Genomic DNA, 20,097 nt, shown 5'->3' with positions numbered 1-20,097 from the left:
CTTTGAATATAAAATTGAATATAAAGATTTTCCCAAACGGCACTTGTGTGATCTGGATACCTGTTATCTGTTCGTACCGCAAATTTTTGGTTTTCCATATTTCAAAATGAGAAAAACAGAGCAGATGCGAAGAGAGGGTAAAATGAGAATAGTAAGGAACAATGTATTTGCATTTCCTCAAAAAAGATGGCAAAACACTTTGGTCTCAAGACTATTGAAAATAAAGGGAAAATGTTCTGCTAGCTTCACTGGGGTTTGGATAAGATCCATATTGCATTAACAATTGCTGAAAAGATCCATGCATTCTCATAATCCTTTTTTTGTGGTCAAGCAAGGTGACTCCTACAGTTCTAAACTGGAAGGAAAATAGTCCACCAAGCAGATCATTACTAGGTTGCTCATAATAAGGTAAGGGATTCTGGATGTGTCAAATGCTTCTAGGAGTACTTTGAACAGGTCATTCTTACGCCCTGGAGTATTTTTTATCTTTTTAAAAACAAATATCCAAATATCTCAACATAAAAGTCTTTCAAGTGAAAAAGAAACTGTGGTATAATGTCGGTAGAAGTATCTCACACAACTCCATCAAATATTTATCAAATCTGTATGAGTAGTTAAGTTAAAAATTACAGCTAAGAGAATGTGAGAAAACTTTAATGTGTCAAAAAAAGAGAAAAAAGAAACAGATTAGCTTCCTGAAATGTTTAAATTCATATATGGAGAAATTTTTTAAACCATCTGTTGATAAAATGTGTTCAGGAAGCACAAAGAACTTTGCATTTTTTTCAACTTCGTTTTTTTAATCCTGCTCTAGTCTCCACTTGACTTTGTGAACTGCTGTTATGTTTTTTTCCTCTTTCAAATGCCTATTTCTGCTTGGGAAGCAAGGGTGCCTCCACAAAGTCTTCCTTGGGCATCCAATATTCTGTATTATCAGCTGTACAGACATACTACTCATTTCCACATCTTGAATGATGTAAAAAAAAGGCTTTACACACATTACTTCGGGTAGGTCTGCACCTAAATTAAATCCCCAGACTTTGGAATGCCCACAACTTTGAGGCCCTGGTGTTCTTCAATCTGCATAAAAGGACTGCTCCCTCAGCACACAGCCTCACATTGCTCAGCCTATGTACAGGGCTATAGCTGCAGTTGTCATACCATCCCAAAGTACCATAATCCCTGTTTTGTTGTTGGTGGTTTTTTTTTTTGGGGGGGGGGGGGGTGTAAATGCATATGGGTGGATAGTTCTGCTTCACCACAATAACAGCTCCAGAACTTGTGGAAATAATTGGATGCTGCTGTATAAGCAAGGTACTTCAAAATATTTTACCACTTAACCATTTCACACACTGACAAGGTTACCAACAGTACATTTGCAATGATCTGTCTTGCCATGGTAGACAGAGACATGAAGTGTCAGCTTTTCTTTGCTCACCAAAAAATGCAAACTTGTTTTCTTCTACAAGGAAAAGGCAGTTTCTTCAACAACTGAGTACATCATTTAATATAATATGACAGTATTTAAATTCTTACGCCAAATCTCCGGGCAGGAAATGTTCATGCAGAAAGTATTCATTTAAAAAATAAGAACAGCAAAGTAAAAAAAGGAAAATAAGAGAGAAAAGGAAGAACTACAGTGAATAATTGTTGATGCACAAATAACAGAGTATTATTTCTCTTATAGTTAAAAATTACGTAGAAAATCTAAATGTAGATCTGCAAATTTACCTGAAAAAGAGGAAATAGTATTCAATAACAGCCAACACTTCAGTATATGTTTAATTTTAAAACAGGAATTTAAACATTATTTAATTGGTAGTACTGGAGGGATTCCTGATTAAGGAATGCTTAATTTAATGCTTTGTTCAGATGAGACCTTAATGCCTAGATAATGGTTTCAAATATTTAATTATTATGAAACAGAACTATAAAGCAATTAGAAAAACTAGAATAGATTTTACACATCTTAAAATAAATTTGGATTCAGTTGGGATTTTCCCTGTGTAAGCCTGACAGCTCTGAGATCTCCCTCGGTTGGAGACTGATCTTACAAGTTACTGATGATGCTATTGAGAGGAGTTATCCTTTATCGTTTGGTACTCGACACCTTACTAGCGCAAATCTCCATGCACCAAAGTTCACAACAAAAACAAAGACTTTCCTTCAATGACCAGCGCAACTAAGAAAAGCTGACAGGTGATAGTAGTAGGCAACTCTCTTCTGAGAGATACGGAGGCACCCATTTCCCGACCTGAAGCACTCTCTAGAGAGGTGTGCTGCTTACCGGGGGCTTGTATCAGGGATGTCACTGAGAGACTACCAAGCCTCGTACACTCCACACTATTATCCACTGCTGTTGTTTCACATGGGCACCAACGATACAGCCAGGAGCAGTCTGAGGAGTATCAAGAAGGATTACAGGGCCCGGGGAGCAGTGGCAAGGGACTCTGGAGCTCAGGTAGTTTTTTCACAAATACCCCCGGTCAAAGGGAAGGGGTTTGAAAGGGCCAGTCAAATCTGGCAAATCAACACATGGTTACAGGACTGGTGCCACAGCCAGGGGTTCGGCTACTTAGACCACGGGACTCACTTTGAGAAACCTGGTCTACTGGGGACTCATGGGGTCCATCTGACAGAGAAAGGGAAGAGCATCTTTGGTCAGAGGCTTGCCAAGCTGGTGAAGAGGGCTTTAAACTAAAGTTGCCAGGGGAGGGGAACCTCAATCCATCCCACTGCTACCCATTTGATGCCAGTGCCAGCAATAGATGCCCAGAGCCTGGAGAAGGATCACAGGTCAGCAGGAGAGCACCTGAAGGGCAGCACAAAGGAACTCCAGCCACTCCAGCCAGTAAGTCAGCTTCACTGGGGGCCGAACTCAAATGCCTCTATGCAAATGCACGTAGCATGGAGAATAAACAAGAGGAGTTGGAGATGTGCGCACGCCTGCAGGGCTATGATCTTATGGGCATCACGGAGACGTGGTGGGATGGCTCCTATGACTGGCGTCTTGGAATGGAAGGCTACAAGCTCTTTAGGAAGGACAGGCAGGGGAGATGAGGAGGGGGTGTCGTCAATGACCAGCTGGAGTGCATGGAGCTCCGCCTGGGGATGGATGAGGAGCTGAACGAGAGCTTACGGGTCAGGATTAAAGGCAGGGCAGGGACAGGTGACATTATAGTGGGGGTCTGCTACAGGCCTGCTACAGGTGGTTCCTTGTTGCAAATTGAGGCAAAACCACAACAGCCACCCGACCAGGAAGACCGAGTGGATGAGGCCCTCTATAGGCAGATAGGAGCAGCCTCACATTCACAAGCCCTGGTCCTCATGGGGGACTCTAACCACCCCAACATTTGTTGGAGGGACAACACAGCAGGGCATAAGCAATCCAGGAGGTTCCTGGAATACACTGACGATAACTTCCTTCTCCAAGTGACAGAGGAGCCCACGAGGAGAGGTGCTATGCTGGACCTTGTTCTCACCTACAAGGAGGGGCTGGTGGGGAATGTGAAAGTTCAAGGGCAGCCTTGGCTGCAGGGACCGTGAAATGATGGAGTTCAAGATCCTCAGGGCAGCAAGGAGGGCACACAGCAAGCTCACTACACTGGACCTCAGGAAAGCAGACTTTGGCCTCCTCAGGGATCTGCACAAGTCCATGGGTCCTGAAGGAACTGGTGGATGAAATTGCTAAGCCACTATCCGTCATATTTGAGAAGGCATGGCAGTGCAGCGAAGTTCGCTGACTGGAAAAGGGGAAACATAACCCTCATTTTTAAGAAGGGCAAAAAGGAAGACATGGGGAACTACAGGCCAGTCAGTCTCACCTCTGTGCCCGGCAAGGTCATGGAGCACATCCTCCTAGAAGCTATGCCAAGGCACATGGAAAACCAGGAGGTGATTGGTGACAGCCAACATGGCTTCACTAAGGGAAAATCATGCCTGACAAATTTGGTGGTCTTCTATGATGGGGTTACAGCACTGGTGGATAAGGGAAGAGCAACTGAGGGCATCTACCTGGACTTGTGCAAATCATTTGACACTGTCCCACATGACATCCTTGTCTCTAAATTGGAGAGACATGGATTTGACAGATGGACCACTCTGTGTAAGGGATTGGCTGGATGGTCACACTCAAAGAGTTGCAGTCAACGGCTCGATGTCCAATTGGAGACCAGTGATGAGTTTGGGACTGGTGCTTTGTAATATCTCTGCTGGCGACATGGACAGTGGGACTGAGTGCACCCTCAGCAAGTTTGCCGATAACACTAAGCTGAGTGGTGCGGTCGACACGCTGGAGGGAAGGGATGCCATCCAGAGGGACCTGGACAGGCTTGAGACGTGGGCCTGTGCGAACCTCATGAAGTTAAACAAGACCAAGTGCAAGGTCCTGCACATGGGTCAGGGCAATCCCAAGCACAAATACAGGCTGGGTGGGGAATGCATTGAGAGCATCCCTGAGGAGAAGGACTTGGGGGGTGTTGGTTGACGAGAAGCTCAACATGACCTAGCAATGTGTGCTCGCAGCCAAAAAAGCCAACCATATCCTGGGATGCATCAAAAGACGTGTGGCCGGCAGGTTGAGGGAGGGGATTCTGCCCCTCTACTCCACTCTGGTGAGGCCCCACCTGGAGTCCTGTGTCCAGCTCTGGAGCCCTCAGCACAAGGAGGACATGGACCTGTTGGAGCAGGTCCAGAGGAGGGTGATAAAAATGATCCGAGGGCTGGAGCACCTCTCCTATGAGGACAGGCTGAGAGAGTTGGGCTTGTTCAGCCTGGAGAAGAGAAGGCTGCTGGGAGACCTTATAGCAGCCTTCCAGTACCTGAAGGGGGCCTACAAGAAAGCTGGAGTGGGACTTTTTACAAGGGCCTGTGGTGATGGGACAAGGAGTAATGGCTTTAAACTAAAAGAGTTTTAGATTAGATATAAGAAATAAATTCTTTACTGTGATGGTGGCACTGGAACAGGTTGCCCAGAGAAGTTGTGGATGCCCCCTCCCTGGAAGTGTTGAGGGCCGGGTTGGATGGGGCTTTGAGCAACCTGGTCTAGTGGAAGGTGTCCCTGCCATGGGCAGGGGGATTGGAACCAGATGATCTTTAAGGTCCCTTCCAACCGAAACCATTCTATGATTCTATGACTTTCAGGAAGTCTAGCACTTGAAGGGGCATTACAGAACACGGGATGTGAGAAGGACATGTACTTAACTGTGCAGGAATTGCACTGGCTGATTTCAGTGAGGGGCACAGAATCAAAACTGTTTTTTCTGATTAGAGAAAAGTGTATCACAATGTTGAGACCTACTGAGTGAAAATATTTGAGTTAACAGGAAAATTTCACTTTTGAACTTAAAAAGGAAGCAAAAACCCATTGTATGTGAAATTCTAAGATCCCACATTAAAGTCCTTTTCTAATGCACAACTTTATTATCTTATGTTCTCACGTCTCTGAAGATATACGAACATAGCGCTAATAGTCTGGATTTATAAGAACTTCCGTGAGAATCAGAAGTAATTTTCTGAAAACAATATAATCAAAGCTATACAGAACCAAGGTAAGTAGAGCGTCTAAAACTAAAAATTGCAGCAATGTGGGATTTCTTAATGAGTGTATTGGGTTTGTGTGGCAAGCTTTTGGTAGCAGGGGCAGGGGGGAGGGTGTGGGCGGGCTATAGGGGTGGATTCTGTGAGAAGCTGCTAGAAGTTTCCCCTGTCTTCGATAGAGCCAATGCCAGCCGGCTCCAAGGCGGACCCGCTGCTGGCCAAGTCCGAGCCAATCAGTGACGGAGGTAGCACCTCTGTGATAACATATTTAAGAAGGGGGGAAAAAACTGCTGCAAAACTGCAGCCAGAAGAGGGGAGTGAGAATATGTGAGAAACAACTCTGCAGACACCAAGGTCAGTGAAGAAGGAGGGGGAGGAGATGCTCCAGGTGTCGGAGCAGAGATTCCCCTGCAGCCCGTGGTGAAGACCATGGTGAGGCAGGCTGTCCCCTGCAGCCATGGAGGTTAACAGTGAAGCAGATATCCACCTGCAGCCCATGGAGGACACAATGCCAGAACAGGTGGATGTGTCCGAAGGAGACTGTGACACCATGGGAAGCTTGCGCTGGAGCAGGCTCCTGGCAGGACCTGGTATCCCGTTGGGGACCCACATGGAGCAGTTCGTGAAGAACTGTAGCCCATGGAAAGGACTGGTTAGAGAACTGTAGCCCATGGTTAGAGAATTTCATGGAGAACTGTCTCCCCTGGGAGGGACCTCGTGTTGGAGCAGGGGAAGAGTGTGAGGAGTCCTTCCCCTGAGGAGGAAGGAACGGCAGAGGCAACGTGTGATGAACTGACCCCAACCTCCATTCCCTGTCCCCCTGCACTGCTCGGGGGGAGGAGGTAGTGAATTCGGGAGTGAAGTAAAGCCCGGGAAGAAGGGAGAGATGGGGGGAAGGTGTTTTTAAGATTTGGTTTTAATTCTCATTAACCTGCTCTGATTTGATTGCTGATAGATTAAACTAATTTCCCCTAGTCAAGTCTTCTTTGCCCGTGACGGTAATTGGTAAGTTATCTCTCCCTGTCCTTATCTCGACCCACAATCTTTTTATCACATTTTTTCTTCCCTGTCCAGTTCAGGAGGGAGCGTGATAGAGTGGCTTTGGTGGGCACCTGGCTTCTAGCCACCACAAACAGTATTTAAGAAAATGATCAGGAGAGAAGCACTTAAAACTCATGACTAAATTCTCAGCTTTTGCCACTGCTCTGTTTCAGTATAAATCTAGAGAAGAAAATTACTGAAATATGACAGTGAGAGAGATCTCAAAGTAGTGGGCCTAAATGGGACATAAGGGTGCTCTTCTTGACTGTCTTGGTTATAGGGACAGTTCTTTACCAGTGCAACTGGAACTTTCAGTCACATCTGTGAAACTTAGAATGAAGCTTCAAAATACTTTTTTTGAGCAAATGTGTCTTTTGCAAAATTTTTACAAGAAAGAAATTTTCTCTCAGAAATACTGAAATATAAGAAAATATTTTGGATTGGTCTAACAATAATTTTGAACCCATGTAGGCTTCTGTGGTGCCCCTAATTTTTGTCACCATAGGGTCATTATCATGACATAAAAGACTCATAATAAGCTGCATTTGTAAATCTTTAAATACCTTTTAAAATTTAGTTCTAAATCCCTTTAAAAAGAATTATTTACAGATATAAGTTAGTATCACTCCGGTTTTTGCTCAGGAAGAGCTTATTGACTGATTCCACTTGTGACATGCCAAGATACATACAGGAGTTTCTATGTGTTGTTACGTGTTAGGGCCTAAAATTCCAGCAAACTGATATTTAAAATAAAATTTTGAATAAATAAATAAGGAAAACAATATGTTAAAAATATAATTTTGACATGCTTTATTTAGAAAACACTATAGCAACAACAAAATAGGATATTTGAATATTATGCCTTCCCTTAAAAGACTGAAATTCACAGGACTATTTCCCAGGGGTCTGTACTGTTCCCCAGGGGTCAGTAATCGGCCCAGTCTTGTTCAACTTCTTCATCAATGACTTAGATGAAGGGACAGAGTGCACCCTCAGCAAGTTTGCTGATGACACAAAACTGGGAGCCAGGGGCTGACCTGGTGGAGAGAAGCTCTGCGGAGAGGGACCTGGGAGTCCTGGTGGATGACAAGTTGACCATGAGCCAGCAGTGTGCCCTGGCTGCCAAGAAGGCCAATGGGATCCTGGGGTGCATTGAGGAGTGTGGCCAGCAGGTCGAGGGAGGTTCTCCTTCCCCTCTACTCTGCCCTAGTGAGGCCCCATCTGGAGTACTCTGTCCAGTTCTGGGCTCCCCAGTTCAAGAAAGATGAGGAGCTACTGGAGAGAGTCCAGCGGAGGGCTACAAGGATGGTGAGGGGACTGGAGCATCTCTCCTATGAGGAAAGGCTGAGGGAGCTGGGCTTGTTTAGTCTGAAGAAGAGAAGGCTGCGAGGGGACCTTATAAATGCTTATAAATATCTGAAGGGTGGGTGTCAGGAGGATGGGGCCAAGCTCTTTTCAGTGGTGCCCAGTGACAGGACAAGGGGCAACTGGCATAAACTGAAGCACAGGAAGTTCCGTCTGAACATGAGGAAGAACTTCTTCCCTCTGAGGGTGACAGAGCCCTGGAACAGGCTGCCCAGAGGGGCTGTGGAGTCTCCTTCTCTGGAGATATTCAAGACCTGCCTGGATGTGATCCTGTGCAGCCTGCTGTAGGTGACCCTGCTTTGGCAGGGTGGTTGGACTAGATGATCCCCAGAGGTCCCTTCCAACCCCTACCATTCTGTGATTCTGTGTGAAATATGATGTAAAAGCATTAAATAATATACACAGTATTTTTCAGAGATAATATGTACTGGTACACTTGTTAAATTAAGTGGTTTAGCTAAAGAATCAGGCAGAGGTTGAATGAAAGATTTTCAAAACTTTTCACAAAAGAAAATAAGTATTCAAAACATTCATTATTCTTGTTAATCATGTTTATTACATTAATGTCAAAGATCTAGAGGAAAATGGGGAAAAAAAAAGCAAGAAACAGAAACACTGAAGAAAAGGATGACAACAAAGGAGAAGACAGTGTGAGAAAATTTGGAGTGAAGCAAAGGTAACAGCAACTGTCAAAAAAAGAGTCAACACTTAAGTTTTGTAGGCTTTTCAAAATCCCCACATTTCCTGTTTCTATAGATGTACCTAACAGCTGGATCCTCTGTCTGATTCCTCCCTAAGAAAATTGCTTTCATAGAAGAAGTCTGAAAAGCTTTTAATGTCCAACAGTGATAGCAGATATTCTGAAGGAAGGACAAAATGGGGCAGAAGAAGGGCATGAAGTTAGAGAATGCCTGCAGAAACATTGAATTGTCTGAACAATGTCAGCTCTGATGATGCAGCATTTCTGAAGGGACCCTGCCAAACTAATTCAGTCCCCAAATATCTCTGGCTACATATGTTGTTTTCCTTAACTTCAGTTTTGTGATGTAAAAGGTTTGTATAGCTCAAAATGGGAGGGTAAAACAGAGTGGTTATTTCAACCATTGCTACAGATATATAGGCTTACTTATGGCCAGAATACTCCACTATTCCCAAGTTAGAGAAACAAACCCCCTGGAATCTAACCATAGTGGAATGTTGCTCATGCATAGCAGAGAAGAGAGTTCCAGTGGTGGACTTAAAATATAGCAGCACCTTACTTTTTGGTATCATCTTCTGGGCTGGAGTTTGGGACACAGAATGCAGTGCTGAATGCAGAAGGCATGTCAAAATGGAAGCCAAGCCACCCTAAACCTGCAGCCTACTCCAACCCTAGACCAAGGTATTGTGTAGATGAATTTACAGTTCACCAGACTAAAGATGAAGAATGCTGAAAAACACTCAGCATTCATGTGAGTTCTGGATCTCTGCTCCCTTGCATCTTTATGTGTTTTATCTGTTTAAAACACAGAAAATATCATGGGAGCAAGGACTAGAATACAAGTTATCCTTAACACCAAGGAAGTTCATTAACAGTCTTCAATGTTTACCCGCACTGGCACTGCTTGAAACACAAATAGACTGCAGACCTCTACACTATTTTGCTCCCTTGTCCCACTGGGTCAGGTGACGGCAGTGTGCCCCCTCCTTCCCTGCAATTACCTCACAGTTTCAGCTCATGTCACAGAGGAAAAGCTACAGTGCTCTATTTCTGCCAGGGAGAATATGCCTAATTGTGGCAATTCTTGAGCATGGGGCACAGTCCCTGACTGCTGGGCTAGGGCACCCTTGACATAAAAGGCACGCTTACCTGCCTGGCTTACATAGCATGTGCAGTCCTTTGTCTCAGCAGTGACAGTGCTGCACTGGGAGGTGCTGTGAATGTGCTGGTTGAGTGCGAGATGGAAGAAAGGGGCAAATAAGTGACTGACAAAGATGATATCTGTCTTGCTCTTATCTACCGCTTCCCCCGAGCTGTAGTCTGGAAGTCAGGGCATTTTTATGGGAGGGTAGGTGCAAATGCTCTAGAAATTAAGTTGACTCACCTTCAGCTTTGGTTTAAAAGAAAGTGGCAGGTGCCACTGTGTTTTGTGAGGAGTCGAAAATTGTCAATGTGTGTTAGGCTCTGAGGATGCTCTGACAGCGCCTATGGGATCAAGCTCATCAGAGCTTGGACAAGAAAGAATGCCTCACTTCTGCCTACTGATTAGGTTTACCATTAAGCAAAGTGCTAAGCTCTTCCACTTTGTCAAAACTAAGTTACACTGTGTCACTGCAGATGTGGAACTTTCAGGTTTTTCAGAATTGCTGTTTTGGACATAGAAAAGTAAATGCTAAATTCAGTTTTTGGTAGGTTTGCCCTTTACTAAATCTGGCCTCCAGTTATGAAAGACAGATCTATAAAGGGAGATATTAATACCTTGTATCTTTAAGTTCCAAATGCCTATTAGAGCACAGTTCCAAAGACAAAGGTACAAAGCAAAAGTGAGTCTGTGGAGGTTACCTATTTTGAGAACTCTAGTTTCAGTGAATAACCTTGTTTTCTCCTCCATTATTTGCTTTCTGAATTCACCTATTAGAACTTGAAGCATCTCTCTTAAATGATTTCTTTTTCTACTTGCAATTTAAATTGAGTAAATAGATTTTATTCTCAACAACAGAACCCACCTTAACTCAGTTCAACAGAAAATGGTCTTAGCTTTTCAGTATCCCTTTCCACCATTTTACATGTACAGAGCTTGCATAATTAGAGAATTTTTTGCAAAGGAAACTAGTGAGAGCAATGTATGTGCATCTTATCCTCTTGAGAAAGGAGTAAGTTATGGTATACTTACTGTGCACTAGTTTGTCCATAAAGAGTATGTTCACAAAAAATCTGTATCTGAGCTTAGTTCCCAAAACATTCCCATGTAGACCAACTCCCATTAGTCAAAAATGGGATTTGAGTCACTGGAACAGGTGCAGTCTCTAATATACAGCAGTAAGTCTGGAGTCACTTCATGACTAAGAAATCAGTGAAGACATTCCAAACAAAGTGGAAAAAACACAGACAGAATTTGCCCCTAGAATCTGATATGCTCAAAATCACAAGAAAATTGTAAACATTTAGGAAAGTTACAGTAAATGTTTACAGAAGCTGAATGTTAAGGTTGAGGGAAAATGAGTCTTTATATGATAAGAATGCTCAGTAATGAACTTCCTCCAGATCCTGAAAAGCTCTTCTTTGGAGGGAGAAAAAGATCTTGCTGACTTTTCTCATTTTGGACAGTCCCAGTCAAGTCGTCAGGTGTAATCGATGGCCTAGCTGGACTTGTCAAATGCCAGACAAAAGACATGCTCGGACTGAGGCGTCAAGAGCGTAAGAGTCAACAAATGGAGAAATTAACTTGTGCTTATCTTATCAGACAGAAGTAAGGGGGGACAGCCCATCAATGTAAACCAAGTGTGGCTTTCTATGATGTGTAACAACAAGGGTGGACAAGGGAAAACCAATGGACGTCATCTATCTGGATTTTTGTAAAGCCTTTGGCACGGTCCCCCACAACATCCTTCTCTCTAAATTGGAGAGCCATGGATTTGATGGGTGGACCGTTCGGTGGACAAGGAATTGGTTGGATGGTTGCAGCCAAAGGGTAGTGGTCAACGGCTCAATGTCCGGATGGAGACCAGTGACGAGTGGAGTCCCTCAGGGGCCCGTACTGGGACCGGTGCTGTTCAATATATTTATCAATGACATGGACAGCGACATCGAGTGTACCCTAAGCAAGTTGGCAGATGACACCAAGCTGAGTGGTACGGTTGACACACCAGAAGGACGGGATGCCACCCAGAGGGACCTGGACAAGCTGGAGAGGTGGGCCTGTGTGAACCTCATGAGGTTCAACAAGGCCAAGTGCAAGGTCCTACACCTGGGTCGGGGCAACCCCAGTATCAATACAGGCTGGGGGATGAAAGGATCGAGAGCAGCCCTGCTGAGAGGGACTTGGGGGTACTGATAGACGAAAGGCTGGACATGAGCCAGCAATGTGCGCTGGAAGCCCAGAGGGCCAACCGTGTCCTGGGCTGCATCAAGAGAAGCGTGGCCAGCAGGTCGAGAGAGGTGATTCTGCCCCTCTACTCTGCTCTGGTGAGACCTCACCTGGAGTACTGCGTTCAACTCTGGAGCCCTCAGCACAAGAAGGACATGGAACTGTTGGACCGGGTCCAAAGGAGGGCTACAAAAATGATCCGAGGGCTGGAGCACCTCTCCTATGAGGACAGGCTGAGAGCGTTGGGCTTGTTCAGCCTGGAGAAGAGAAGGCTGCGGGGAGACCTGATTGCAGCCTTTCAGTACTTAAAGGGAGCCTATAGGAAAGATGGGGACAATCTTTTTAGTAGAGACAGCAGTGACAGGATGAGGGGTAATGGTTTTAAACTAAAACAGGGTAGGTTTAGGCTGGATATAAGGAAGAAATTCTTTACAATGAGGGTGGTGAAACACTGGAACGGGTTGCCCAGAGAGGTAGTGGAGGCCCCATCCCTGGAAACATTCAAGACCAGGTTGGACAGGGCTCTGAGCAACCCGATCTAGTTAGCGGTGTCCCTGCTCGCTGCGGGGGGGTTGGACTAGATGATCTCTAGGGGTCCCTTCCAACCCAAAACTTTCTATGATTCTATGATTCTATGTGATCTGTGGGGCCGCGCAGCCAGAGATTGCTTTGGATAAAGAACAGATGGCCCCCAGAAGCACATATCAAGATGCCCGCTCCGAAGGCATGTCAAACTGCTAAGTTCCACTTGTGATGACACAACATTCCATGTCAAGAGCCAATCGACACATAATAATTGACTTAGTCCCACCTCACAAAAAGATTTCCAAACATATAAAAATTGCACTTGAAAACTCTCTTTGGGAGGAGGAGCCAAGCGAGAACTTCACCTGACAGACGGGTTGACAAGCCTGAACCTCTCTTCCCCCCCCCAAGAAGGGACACCTTTTTGGTAAGAGTCGCGCCTCTGACTTTGTCAGATGTATCCCCGGGAACACATTGTTAACTAAAGCGCTAAACTTTAGTTCCAGTTGAATCTGAGAAGTAGCTACACACTTAACCCTTCAGACATAAACCATTGACCAAGTCTGTGAGTAGGGCTAGATCCAGCCGCACCTAGACTCCTCTCTGAGAGAGAGTTTAGAAAGCAAGGGGTTCTGCTCTGTACCTCGTGACTCAACGGGAGGGCTCTCCTTTTGCTGCTTATCAGACTCCCTTACCCCTTTTAACACGACATCAGGGCCATCTGCTGAGTAAGGTAACTTGCAGGTAAGCCTTGATTGTAAGAACTGCGGGATCTGGCCTGCCAGATTGGAACAACTTACTGAGATGTTTTGTAGTATACGGCTGTGAGTGCAAATGGGAAATTTCATATATACCGCAGTTTTCAGAAGTGCGGAATCTCAACATTTTGTACTTACTTAATAGGATTTTTGAAGTCAGATTTTAAAGTTCTTAATGTTTTAAGTATCTGTTTTTAAATATCTGTATTTTAGCAAAAAAGCCCATATGAATTCAGGGAGCACTATGCTGTTGGTATGCCATGGATAAAAGTGTTGATTCTTGCAGTGAATATTGACTGCTTTCTTTGTTTTCTTACATGTCATCACACTATTTTTAATATTTAATTATACTCTCAACAGGCCACATTCTGGTTATCATGGTGTAACCTCTATGAAGCACTTGCCTTAGCCTTAACTTTTCATCGGGCTGTTGAAACAATGCTAACTGTAACTGAGGTTAGATACAGGAGCAGTGGCTGTAATTCAGAACTCCAAGTGGTATTGGGCAGAAAGGCTCAGCTCGCAGCGACAGTGTTTAATTTAGGCCTGAACACTTTGCACAGATAATGTATACCTTACTAACAGTTATGCCCTTGAAGAGGAGCTAACAGACTGATAAAAGGGCAACATCCAGTCCAGGAGGCAAGAAAGATGGACGACTGCCAAAGAATCACAGAATCAAAGAATCACAGAATGTCAGGGGTTGGAAGGGACCTCTGTGGGTCATCTAGTCCAACCCTCCTGCCGAAGCAGGGTCACCTACAGCAGGCTGCACAGGACCTTGTCCAGGCGGGTCTTCAATATCTCCAAAGAAGGGGACTCCACAACCTCCCTGGGCAGCCTGTTCCAGGGCTCTGTCACCCTCAAAGTGAAGAAGTTCTTCCTCATGTTCAGATGGAACTTCCTGTGCCTCAGTTTGTGCCCATTTCCCCTTGTCCTGTCTCTGGGCACCACTGAAAAGAGTTTTGCCCCGTCCTCCTGACACCCACCCTTAAGATATTTGTAAGCATTTATAAGGTCCCCTCGCAGCCTTCTCTTCTTCAGGCTAAACAAGCCCAGCTCCCTCAGCCTTTCCTCGTAGGACAGATGCTCCAGTCCCCTCATCACCCTCATAGCCCTCCGCTGGACTCTCTCCAGTAGCTCCTCATCTTTCTTGAACTGGGGAGCCCAGAACTGGACACAGTACTCCAGATGGGGCCTAACTAGGGCAGAGTAGAGGGGGAGGAGAACCTCCCTCGTCCTGCTGGCCACACTCCTCTTAATGCACCCAAGGATCTCATTGGCCTTCTTGGCAACCAGGGCACACTGCTGGCTCGTGGTCAACCTATGGTCCACCAGGACAGCCAGGTCCCTCTCTGCAGAGCCGCTCTCCAGCAGGACCGCCCCAAGCCTGTACTGGTGCATGGGGTTGTTCCTCCCCAGGTGCAGGACTCTGCACTTGCCCTTGTTGAATTTCATCAGGTTCCTCTCTGCCCAACTCTCCAGCCTGCCCAGGTCTCGCTGAATGGCAGCACAGCCTTCCGGTGTATCCACCCCTCCTCCCAGTTTTGTGTCATCAGCAAACTTGCTGAGGGTACACTCTAACTCTTCATCCAGGTCATTGATGAAGAAGGTGAACAAGGCTGGGCCCAGTACTGACCCCTGGGGGACACCGCTAGCTACAGGCCTCCAACTAGACTCAGCACCGCTGATGACAACCCTCTGAGTCCTGCCATTCAGCCAGTTCTTAATCCACCTCACCAACCACTCATCCAGCCCATACTTCCTGAACTTCCCTAGGAGGATATTATGGGAGACTGTGTCGAAAGCCTTGCTGAAATCAAGGTAGACAACATCTACGGCTCTCCCTTCATCTACCCAGCCAGTCATGCCATCGTAGAAAGCTATCAGATTGGTCAGGCATGATTTCCCCTTGGTGAATCCATGCTGACTACTCCTGATAACCTTCTTTTCCTCCACTTGCTTAATTATGACCTCCAGAAGCTGAGGCTGACCGGCCTGTAGTTCCCTGGGTCCTTCTTCTTGCCCTTTTTGAAGATTGGAGTGACATTGGCCTTTCTCCAGTCCTCAGACACCTCTCCTGTCCTCCAGGACCTCTCAAAGATGATGGAGATTGGCTCAGCAACGACATCTGCACTCGTGGGTGCATTCCATCGGGGCCCATGGATTTGTGGACGTCCAGATTGCTTAAGTGATCCCTCACACAGTCCTCCTCGACCAAGGGAAAGTCATCCTCTCTGTAGGCTGCTTCTCTTGCCTCCAGGGCCTGGGATTCCTGAGGGCCTGCCTTAGCACTGAAGACTGAAGCCAAGAAGGCATTCAATAGCTCTGCCTTCTCTGCATCCTCCATCACCAGGGCACCCGCCTCATTCAGCAGTGGCCCCACATTGTCCCTAGTCTTCCTTTTACTACTGATGTAGTTGAAGAAGCCCTTCTTGTTGTCTTTGACATCCCTTGCTAGATTCAATTCCATGTGGGCCTTGGCCTTCCTCGTTGCATCCCTGCATGCTCTGACAACATTCCTGTACTCTTCCCAAGTGGCCTGTCCCTCTTTTCACATTCCATGGACCTTTCTCTTCCACTTGAGCTCCTCTAGAAGCTCCTTGTTCAACCATGCGGGTCTCCTGCCTCCTTGGCTAGATTTCTTTCTCAGGGGGACGCACCGATCCTGAGCATGGAGGAAGTGTCGTTTAAACAGCGACTTGCACTCTTGGACCCCCCTGCCTTCGAGAGCCCTGACCCACGGGATTCCTCCCAGTAGCTCCTTGAAGAGGCCAAAGTTAGCTCTCCCGAAGTCCAAGGTTTTGATCCTACTTATCCCCCTGCTTCCTCCATGCAGGATCCTGAACTCCACCATTTCATGGTCGCTGCAGCCGAATCTACCTCCAGCCTTCACATCCTCAGCCAGTACCTCCTTGTTCGTCAGTACGAGGTCCAGCAGCACACCTCTCCTCGTTGGCTCCTCCACCACTTGCATCGGAAAGTTATCATCGATGCTCTGCAGGAACCTCCTGGACTGCGTGTGTCTAGCTGTGTGGTCTTCCCAGCTGATGTCAGGGTGGTTGAAGTCCCCCATGAGAACCAGGGCCTGTGACTGTGAGGCTGCTTGCAGCTGCCTGTAGAAGGCCTCATCAATTTCCTCCTCCTGATCAGGTGGCCTGTAGTACACACCCACAATAACATCACCCATATGAGGCTGTCCCTTAATTCTAACCCACAAGCTCTCAACTCGTTCTTCATCAGCCCCCAGGCAAAGCTCAATGCATTCCAGTTGCTCCCTCACATATAGAGCAACTCCACCACCTCTCCTTGTTGGCCTGTCTTTCCTAAAGAGTCTGTAGCCATCCATGACAGTATGCCAGTCATGCGAGTTGTCCCACCACGTTTCTGTGATGGTGACCAAGTCGTAGCCGTCCTGCTATATAATGGCTTCCAGCTCCTCCTGTTTATTGCCCATGCTACGTGTATTGGTGTAGACACACTTGAGCTTGGCTGTCGATCTCACTCCCGCCAAGCCTGGGCTCATCCCTAGTGAGCTGGGCGATGTCCCCTTCCCCCTTCGAACCTAGTTTAAAGCCCTCTCAATGAGTCCTGCCAGCTCATGGGCAAGAATCCTTTTTCCTCTTTGAGATAGCTGGGCTCCGTCTGTCGCCAGCATGCCTGGTGCCATGTACACCTCCCCATGATCAAAGAAACCAAAATTCCACCCATGGCACCAGTCTCTGAGCCACCTGTTGATCAAATAAGTTTTCCTTCCCCTTTCAGTGCTCTTCCCTGCCACTGATGGGATTGAACAAAACACCACCTGCGCCCCTGATCCCTCAACCAGTCGCCCCAGTGCCCTGAAGTCCCTTTTGATGGCCTTGGGACTTCTCTCTGCGACCTCATTCCCGCCAACCTGCATTACCAAGAGGGGGTAATAATCTGAACGCCGCACCAGACCAGGGAGTTTCCTAGCAACATCCCTAACCCGGGCCCCAGGGAGGCAGCAGACTTCCCTGTGGGATGGGTCCGGTCGGCATATCAGACCCTCTGTTCCCCTAAGAAGGGAATTGCCTATGACAATTACCCTCCTTTTTTTCTTAGCTGAGGCAGTCATAATACGTGGGGCTGACCAACTCATCCTAGGCAACTCCCCGGATGGACCTTCACCTGCATCCTCGTTAGCCGGGCCCTCACATTCCAGAGCCCCATATCTGTTGCTTAAGGGCAACTGGGCAGGTGAGGGAGGCCAGGAGGGGATTCGCTTGCCAGTCCGAGCAGGGACCTCTTTCCATTCCCCTCTGTCTCTTAGGTCCCCTCCCCTCTTTCTGCTCGGTGGCAAGAGGTTAGGGGGTTCTCTGCTTCTTGTGGAGCCGCCTCCTGCTGCATTGGCCTCAGGGACGTCAGAGTGTCACTCCACCAGTCGATCTCGCTCTCACACTCCCGGATGTTCCTTAACCTCTCCACTTCCTCTTTCAGCTCTGCCACCAGGCTGAGCAGGTCATTTACCTGGTCACACCAAACACAGCAGTTGTCTCTGCTGTTCTCCAGTACAAGTGCCAGGCTCAGGCACTCCCTGCAGCCAGACACCTGGACAACCACGTGTTTGTGCAGGACCTCCGACTGGGTCCCCACATTTCTTCTAGCAAGAGCTTTCCCACAGGTGGAAACCATGGCTAGAATATCTCCTGGAAGGGTGATGTCCACTACTTGAGTAGCCAGGAGGGGGACTGTGCCCTGCCCGCACGCCTTCCCTGCACGCCCTACCTACATGAACTGCCGCGCAAACTGCTGCGTCGCTCCCTGGCTGATGCACCGCCCCTGTTTACCGGCTCTGTTCGACGGAGCTCCTGGTCGCTCACGCTCTCTAGGGGCTGCTCTTGTATGCGAGGGGGTTTGGCCGCTGTCACACTCGACCCCGCCCACGCTGAGTCAGAGCTGCTGCTCATTGGCAACTCCCTCTTTCCCGCTCGGGAGTGGGGGGGGGGGCTCTGGGGTCTCCTCTCTCTCCCGGCGCTTTTGCCGCCTCGCAGCTGCGGTTTTGCCACTTCAGAAAGGGTCCCTCGGCTCGAGCCTCTGCTCCAGAGCCCTTTGCCTTCAGTGGCTTCGCCGAAAGAGAAGCATGAAGTTAACAAAGATCTAGGGTAGCTAGGAGAAAGGTAAAGGTGGCAGGGGGAGATCGCGACCACCAACTCAATTCAGAACCAAAAGACTGCACCCCCCGAGCATGTGAGCATGCATAGTTAAGTAAGGAAGGAGTATGCTTCTAAGATAAGCATGTAACACGATGAACCAATCAGAATGTAACAAGTAATTTCTTTGTTTTTGTAAGAGTATATAGTCCTGGTGACTCTGCTAAGCGGTGTGCTAGCTTTGTGGAATTATTACCTAGCATCCATATCTGCGCAAATATGCAATAAAAATAATACCTCTGCTCTGTGTGTATATTGGCGTACTGCACACCGGGTAAATGATCCCGCTTTTGGGAAAAGACAAGGATCAACATTAACATCACTCTCCCCACCTCTGGCACACATGGTTAGAGGAGTACAATAGCAGTGACTGCAAAGACACCTAAGTAGGGCAGAGATCTTCATACATGCTGCATGACTGGTATCTAGCTTGGGCAGAGCTCTAGTTTGTTGCTCTGTCTGCTGGAATTACCTTGTTTTTGATTCATGACAGATCAATTACACTGTTTTTTGTTTGTGTCCACATTTTCAGTGCTACAGTGTTGAGGTAGTGTACACTGGTTAAAAAGAACTGTATCTTGTGGTTGATTTGGATTTTTTTAATTCTCACAGACTTTAGTAACTTAAAACATGCATTTTGTTTGAGGAACAAAACAGAGGATGTAATATCGACTTAAGAGCCTTTGCACAAATCACATCTGAAAACGTTAACAGTTCTACTAAAATGACCAGCCAGTGTTTTCTTTCGTTTAGTTTTTTAGTGTGGCCTTCCTTTATATACTAAACCTATGACAGATTTCTCATATACATTAAACTGATGAAAGTACTTCAGTGGGGATTAAGCAGAGCTGCAAAAAAAAAAGAAAGTTTTTTTTCCAGTGGCACACAATGGTTTATGTTGGATAAGGCAGGTGCAGAAAGCTCTGACGAAGTGTGATCAGAGAGACAAAACTCAGGAGGCACATGTGTTAATACAAATGCTCCAGTCACCGTACTGTGAAGAACCCACAAATAATTAGACTTTGTGTAAGCAGCATGAATTCACATTTTATGAGATACAGCTATTTATCCTGGTTTATCTTGTACTGAGGCATAGTCTCAAGTATGTGATAATGCATTCTGTCACCATGGAAAGGAATGTATATAATGTAATACACTAAGTACATCAAAGAATACATTCAAACATTATATGCTGGCAAAGCTTCAGTCCTCATATCAACACAAATAAGGATTTTAAAACATGTAAATGTAAACACAAGTTTTCACAATAGTATTTGTATTCCCCACTTATGTAAGTTTCACATAATTATTTTTTCTTCTAATTTTGTTGAGTCTCTAGTTGAGCTAAATTATTTGTCTCTAACTGTTCAATTAGGTATACCCAATGAAAGATTAGGCAGAAAGCTATCGCTATTTCACCATTGAAAGGCAAGGCTTCTCCCTTGATCTTTTTAAGTTGTCTAGTGATACACAGTAAAATCCTGTTCATCTTACATAAAAGCATCCAGTGAAATCAGTAAGATATCATCTTGGAGAGGGAACCAGGATTTGACCCAAAATTGCACTATCATAAGGATATTAGCATCATGTAGAATTTGTGGTCATACATCTCTATGCCTAAAACAGAAA

The 20,097-nt window shown here is 46.3% G+C and overlaps 1 protein-coding gene across 2 annotated transcripts in view; it reads right to left on the bottom strand.

Annotated features, from left to right (window-relative positions):
* The window catches only part of LOC142365685 (regulator of G-protein signaling 7-binding protein-like), a 53,489-nt gene that overhangs the window by 29,104 nt on the left and 4,288 nt on the right, over positions 1 to 20,097 (bottom strand). Inside the window, exon 4 of one of the 2 annotated variants that reach the window (XM_075446745.1) lies at positions 19,153 to 20,085. The exons of the other annotated variant lie outside the window; for it this stretch is intronic. Within the exon in view, the coding sequence (XP_075302860.1) occupies positions 20,070 to 20,085 (16 nt within the window). The 3' untranslated portion in view covers positions 19,153 to 20,069. Of the gene's footprint in view, positions 1 to 19,152; positions 20,086 to 20,097 lie in introns of those variants that run through there. 2 annotated transcript variants of the gene reach the window in all.

Source organism: Opisthocomus hoazin, chromosome W (assembly GCF_030867145.1).
Source record: "Opisthocomus hoazin isolate bOpiHoa1 chromosome W, bOpiHoa1.hap1, whole genome shotgun sequence".
Lineage (NCBI taxonomy): Eukaryota > Metazoa > Chordata > Aves > Opisthocomiformes > Opisthocomidae > Opisthocomus > Opisthocomus hoazin.
Note: the sequence above shows the minus strand (reverse complement) of the source record. Positions and strands in the feature narration are given on the sequence as shown.